This window comes from Galendromus occidentalis, unplaced genomic scaffold (assembly GCF_000255335.2).
Source record: "Galendromus occidentalis unplaced genomic scaffold, Mocc_1.1 scf7180000076319, whole genome shotgun sequence".
NCBI classification, from domain to species: Eukaryota; Metazoa; Arthropoda; class Arachnida; order Mesostigmata; family Phytoseiidae; genus Galendromus; species Galendromus occidentalis.
Window position 1 is genome coordinate 96,166 of NW_003804308.1, and position 6,549 is coordinate 102,714.

The 6,549-nt window shown below is 53.6% G+C and overlaps 1 protein-coding gene across 1 annotated transcript in view; it reads right to left on the reverse strand.

The window, feature by feature from the left end:
* The window catches only part of LOC100899906 (glutamate receptor ionotropic, kainate 2-like), a 108,537-nt gene that overhangs the window by 4,779 nt on the left and 97,209 nt on the right, over positions 1–6,549 (reverse strand). Inside the window, exons 6-7 of the mRNA XM_029113116.1 lie at positions 4,916–5,020; positions 4,197–4,304 (exon numbers count right to left, since the gene is read on the reverse strand). Of these exons, the coding sequence (XP_028968949.1) occupies positions 4,197–4,304; positions 4,916–5,020 (213 nt within the window). The remainder of the gene's footprint in view (positions 1–4,196; positions 4,305–4,915; positions 5,021–6,549) is intronic.

The window sequence follows — 6,549 nt, forward strand, 5'->3', positions numbered from 1 at the left end:
GCGAGTACGCTACGGAGTCGCTCAGGATGTCCGGGGCTCTCGACGAGGATCTCTGAAATTGACGCCTGACGTCCGCAAAGCTGTCTGGGTCAGACTCGGCTCTCTGAGAACTTCGTCTAACAGCCGGCTGGTGATAAGAACGACAAACGACATCTGATATCGGTATTTAGCGACGCTTGCGGTGGAGCGTTTACTCGGAAGATGAATGGATCTGCAGATTCTATCGCTGTTGATTGGCGATCGCAATTCGCGCAGTAGATTTGTTACTCCCGTCTGATTTGCGTCTCCCCAGGTCTACGAGCGAGCTGAGGAAAGGGACGAATTCGCCCGTTTTCGATCGCCAACCAAAGAGCGAACCGACACCGGAGTTGGGGGAGAATTAGATTGTCATTATAATCGATGAAGTCATAACGACGAGGATACATCGAACAAGGGAGAGGGGAGGAATCGGCGAATTTTCTGGAGCCTGGAATACGGGCAGGGGAGCTGGAAAATTTGAGGGAGGGGCCAGACAAGGGGGAAATATTCCCCGCTCGGGTCGCTATGGCGATGCTAATGCCATGAGGAGCATGCTGCTGGAGCAGTCGCCGGTGGTCACGTGCGAGCGCGCGACAACGACGACGCGGGCTGACGAAACAAACGGAGATCCTTTGATCCCCATCGAATTTCTTTAGGGAGAAGAGCAGAGGTCGGCTGCAGGAGGGATGAGATTATCTCATCCTTCGACTGGTGTGTCTTGCTTCGCTCTTTCCCCGAGCAGACGTCGGATAGTCCGGAAGAGAGACGTCTGATTGTGTCTGCACGGAGGTGACGGCTTGGCTTGCTCGGTGGCTGGAAACATCTCGAACCCACCTTCTTCACCTTATTTTTTCTCATGTCGACGGCTGTGTCTCTTCTCCAGTGGGTGTCTCTGGCCGTCTCTCCGCGTTGCGGCTCTCGCTTTTTCGTGGAGGTGGAGGCTAGATGTCATGTTACGTAGCTTATCAGACTGCCGACAGTGTTGACAACTTATCGTCGCCGTCGATGTCGTTGTCCTCCTTCCAATTCCTCCTTATTCTCCTTGACTCTTCGCAGTCGGCGCTCTCCGAGCTCGAAGGGTCTCTCAACGGCTGACGCTCTCTGGAGCGAAGGCCTATTCCCGAGGTTTCGTGCGAGTGATTCAGTGAGAGTTCCGAGCGGGTGACGGATGCCGTGCGAAGTAGACGCAGGTTGCGCGGCAGCTCGCTCGTCGACCCATAACATGTTCTCGTCTCCTTTATCTTAATATATGCGCGAGGCGTTTAGTCCTCGGTCAGAGCAACGCCGGCGATGGGGAGACGTCATTCCTGAGAGCAACGGACTACACTGTATCTCAATGAGAATCTTGTTCGTGGTCTGGAACTAGACTAACGGGTCTCGCGACCTTAGGCCTCGCGAATCGCGGGGAAGGCTCGCTTTTTCCGTAGAAACGTTCCCTGTCCACGCTGAGGAAATGCTGTCAGCCGGCGCGATCAGATGGCGTCCGAAGACGGAGCTGTCGGGGCTTTACAAGGTGGATACGTGGCCACGGGGTCACACGAATGAAAGGGAAATAAAACGCTTATAACAGTATGGCCTGCAACAAGCGCCGACGAGGACGACGACCGATTGTCGCGGATCGCTTCCGAAGGAGGAAGTAACAAAATAGATGCGGACGCTCCTCGACCGTCCGCCTCGCTTGATAGCTTGTGGCGTTCGCTCACGCTAAACACGCGAGCGGCAGACGCTAGAGGCGGCGTCGGAATGTGACGACGGCAGAAGTGGTGTAGGTGCTGTTGTTCTTGTGTGCGGTCGTGGTGGTGGCGGGGGCGGCGGCAGCGGCGGCGGCGGCGATATTTCTGTCCTCAGCACTTGGGGACTTCCTGAAGAGATAGGGTCTGATGCTGCTGATGTCGGTGCTGGTGGTCTTTTCCTCTTTGCTTTTCCAACAAGAGCTCGTTGGAGTTCTCCTTAGAGAACCGGCGCCCCAGGCGACTCATAAACGTTGCTTTTCCCAACTTTGTCCGCTCGATTGCCAGCCCGCTTCTTCGCCCGCTCACCCGGTAACCCACCCTACCGCCGTTACAGCCTTTATTCCCCCCTGCCGGCCCCATATTACCTTCCCCTGCCCAGGCTGTTTCTTGTGACGTTTCCTTCGTTCTCGCTCTCCTCCCCGTTCGGCGACTCGTTGTTCGCCGTCACTAGAGCAGAAGAGGCGCTCATGTGTTCTCACCTTTTCCTCTACTCTCCTCGCTCTCACTTGTTCTTCATTCTTCCTTCCGTTCGTTCGTTCGTCTTTTCCCTCCACCGCTTCCTTTCCCCTACTTCTGGTGGTCTCTTGCCGAGTCCTTGTTCATTCGGTTCGTCTGTTTCTCTGACCGACTACCTATCGCTCCAATCATCAACGACTGGTTCATCTGTTCGCCACAAGCGCCGCTATTGGACCTACCGGCGGCGTGACTTTCTAAGTTCGAGAGTGGAGATGCGAGCGAAGAATAGGAGATAGCTCCCACTCGAGGCACTGAGTGAGAGTACCACAGCGCATCGGAGAGACAAGCGGAGGAGTCTCTACTTGGGACAGAACATCTCTTAGTTCAGCGCTCCGGCCAGGAAGTATGAGAACACGAATGAGGACCCCACTTTGCCAGATAAGGAAACCAGCCGCGGACTTCCTCCTACCACCACAGGGAGTGTTTGGTCGCCGCTTTCTTCCGCGTTCACTCCCTTACTCACACACACACGCTCGCGTCCGACGAACAGCAGAACCCCAGAGAAGCAGTCCGGAAGCAGCCCACCTCGACGAGAAACAAAGAGACCAACGGGTTCCAGGTATCTCGAGGAGAGACTTGGACATCAAACGGAATGACGAGATAAATTACCGAGCAGCGAGAGAAGTTAGGATGACCTTGTTCCCATTCGGAACGAGAAGAGAATTCGAAACTCGCTATAATGAAATCAAGAAGCGTACTGAGCTTTGGTCTCGGGGCAGGATCTGTCGGCTTCGATACATGCCGGAGGGATGGTGGAGAATGTCGGGTCAATCCGGAAATCCCGAACCAATGGCTGTTTCCATGTTCCCGCTAGCTCCGTCGCTCATTCATCAGCGACACAGCGGGTGAAAGAATCCCCGCGGCAGGTCCACTCACACTCACGGAAAATATCGGGAGTGGAATCCGGGCAGTCTCTAAGAAATCGCCGAACGTCTCTGCACATGGCAGCCGTAGAAACTCGCTTCCGGAGGCAACGGACACAGCCAGCCGGTTCGACGTTGTGCCGTCGCCTGGTAACAGCTAGACAACGAGGGAATGGCGGAAGCAAAACTGATTGTGAGCGGGATTATGAAACTTCGACTTCTTCGAGTCGATTACGGGGCATCGCCGACGATAACGAGCGAGACAAGATCAATCGCGTCGAGTATGATATTGAAAAAAAGTCGATTTCCTGCGTCCAAGTATGTCAAGGGAGAAGATGGCAGGGAGAAGAAGCTCCACGTGTATCGCAAGCGAGCCCTGACGTCCTGACTGTGCGATGGAATGCGAGGCCGTGGGCGGTCGGGTTCGTGAGGCGACCGGAGACGTGAGAAGTCAGGGAGTGGGCGTTGTCAAGAGGATCAGCTCTAGTAGGAGCCCGAATATCAGACCGAACATGCAGGCCCAGAGGGAGTCATCCTCGCCGTCGATTGGCTTCATTCGTTTCTAATGATCTAGCGAAAAGACGAACTTCTCGCGAGCAACAAATGAACCTCCAGTCGCCCCGCCGTCGTTGCTTGGCTGGTGCGTTCGTTTGTTCATTGATTCTCTCAATCGATTCCTGCGAGCGACACGATCGTCAATCGACTGCTTCTTTCCTTTTTTTCTCGGGCTCATGGAGGCTGCGCGATGTGTTCTGTTGCACAAGTTGCAGAACCGTCACGCAGTTTCATACGCCTTCGGCAAACAACGATGCGGTACTCCATCGTCTCCAGATATTCATTTCAGTGACTCCGAATCTGGCTTTCGACATTACTCCGAATGAGACGCGCTAGACAAGCTTGTCGCAAAAATCAACTCGCGTACGAGTCACTCTTGTCCGGTCTCCATTCACTGATTCGCTGACATAGAGGCAGGCAGGCAGGCAGGCAGCCAGCCAGACGAACCGACATTCAGACGTGAGATAATGGAACAGATAATGACCCAGAGGCGACAAGCACGAATACTTACCAACACAGTCGAGACGACGAGAGTCTTGTTTCTGATGAGTAAGGAATCATAGTCGGACGTTGAGTTGTCTTCAACGACCACCCGTTGTTTGGGGTTCCAATAACCAACCTGGGAAGAATGAGAAAAAAAACAATTAGGCAGGCTGATCGGGACAAACACACACACTGCGCAGAGCAACACGTGCTCAACGGGTGATCCGAACGGGGACGGCAGAAGGAGAACAGGGAAAGAACAAACGAGGGCGGCGCAATGGAACGCAGAACAGGAACACCGTTCAGCTTGGAACCGGGACGATTCCAAGCGCATGATGCGTGCCCACCAATGATTGGAAAATTAATTTCGCCTCGTTCTGCTCTGCTGCGCGCGTTCGCCCTAACCGATGCTCAATGTTTGCTCGTGGGCGAAACTCTCTTTTTCCGTGACGTTGCGGGCGATCGGTCGCCCAACATTGACTTGGCTTCCACTCCCCGAAGAGGGGGAGAGTAAGACGGGTCGATTTCCGGAACCGACGGAGACTCTTGATCCTTAGATTGCCCCAGATGTTCAGAATAGTCGCTGACGCAAGTGGATTCCGCAAGTTCACCAGATGAGGAATTCGCGGTGAACTACGGGATCTCGTCGATATCCGGGGCTCCATCACCATGCACACAATATCGTGTGCATTTTCCTCTTCTGATGTAAGTAAAATCACAGCGTCAAAGTGTCAAGCTGATTCGCACCTTTTGAAGCCCATCGGTTTTTAGAGACATAACATCGAGTTGAAACGTGGACCGGAAACCCTGCGAGTCGAAACTAATATCACCGGTAAGGCCGTGCAGAGTTATCTGAAATGAAAAATGAGAACGTGCTCAGAATTTTTCGGGGGGCTCACGGTAGTACACAGCAACCTTTGCTGGAAACAGAAGTGTATTGTGAAATCGCTACCCCGCTCCTCCTACATCACCAGAGAGGTGAACAGAATACTCTTCATTAGGAGATTCCAGGCCGTGGAATCGTATTGTATCATTGTGGCTCAGAGCCGGAGCTGGGTTGACGTTGAACACATCTGGCGTTCTTTTCGCCCAATGGAAACGTCTCGGGCGTCTCTGAGATCAGTCGGTTCTGGCTCAGAGAACAGACTCCTCTGCCTACGGGCGTATTTGAGGACAGTGGTGAGGAGGGAGAGGAAGGGGACAGATTGAGGAACAGTAGGAACAGGGACGAGACTTTCAGCTCGGAGAAGAGGAGGAGCGAGCGGGGGGAAATCTGCTAGAGAAAAACTTCTGCTGATGACACGCCGATCGGGTTACGCGCAGGAGCGTTGCTTCAAACAAGAGAAGAGACCGAGAAGAAGCCATTGCTTCCGAGAGAGGAAAGGAACTTCGGCAGCGGCTTGGAATTAGATTCCGCTTCTCCTCATCCCGGAGCGACGCTCGGCGAGATATCAGCCGACTCTAATCTGATTAAAACTGTTGCGAGTAGGCAACGCGTCGACAGTGAATGACAAAAACAATGCGATGGCAGGGATGGATAAGGATCGGTGCCACCTAGAACCACGCCTTGAAGTTATTATTATGCTGGATAGAGGGAACCCTCGCAAAAATAAATTAACGATGAGGGACTTCTGGCGACACCGAGGCGGGAGACCATCGAGCAAGAAGCGCGGACGAGCCTCCGTTCCCTGGAAACTGTCAAGATACCGGCGAGAGAGGGGCCTAGAGAGACACAAAGGGGAACAAGTCGAGCTCCGAGAGACGCCAGGAGACCATCGAAAGACTTCGGAAGAATCCCTGAGAAACTCATTTCTAGGGTCTCGAACGAAGCCTAAGAAATTCAAAAGAATAATCTCCATGGAAATCATGGGAGCTTCCGAGGAATTTCGCCAGCTTTCCTCGAATCTGCATCGAGGATGAGACACACGGCGACCCCTCATTCAAGGCGCATGGAAACTCCACGAGGAAGCGATCGTAAAACAGCCTCGCCAGGAATCATCGAGGAACTCCTTGTCGGAGCCAAAACAGATGCACCAGACCAAATTTGAAATTATGACTTGAGGTGCGCGGGTTCCTCTAGACCAGCGAATAATAAATGACAGAAAACGCGGCGGCTCCCGGAAGGACCAGCGGCCGGCTGGTCTGCCGAAAGCTGCCTAACAGGAGGCTATCTCTGACTTTATGGTGCCCATAAAATCTCAAACATCAGATGCATGTAAAAAACGAAGAATACACTTCCGGCGGACGGTTCCTTCGCAAGCGCCAACAAAGCGAACAACGAGGATTAGATGATTCCGGAGAGGGGCGGGCTCGAGAAGATCTCGAACCTTCCCGCCGAAACATACCTGGGCTCACGTAGCGTATATAGGGGGGGGGGGGCA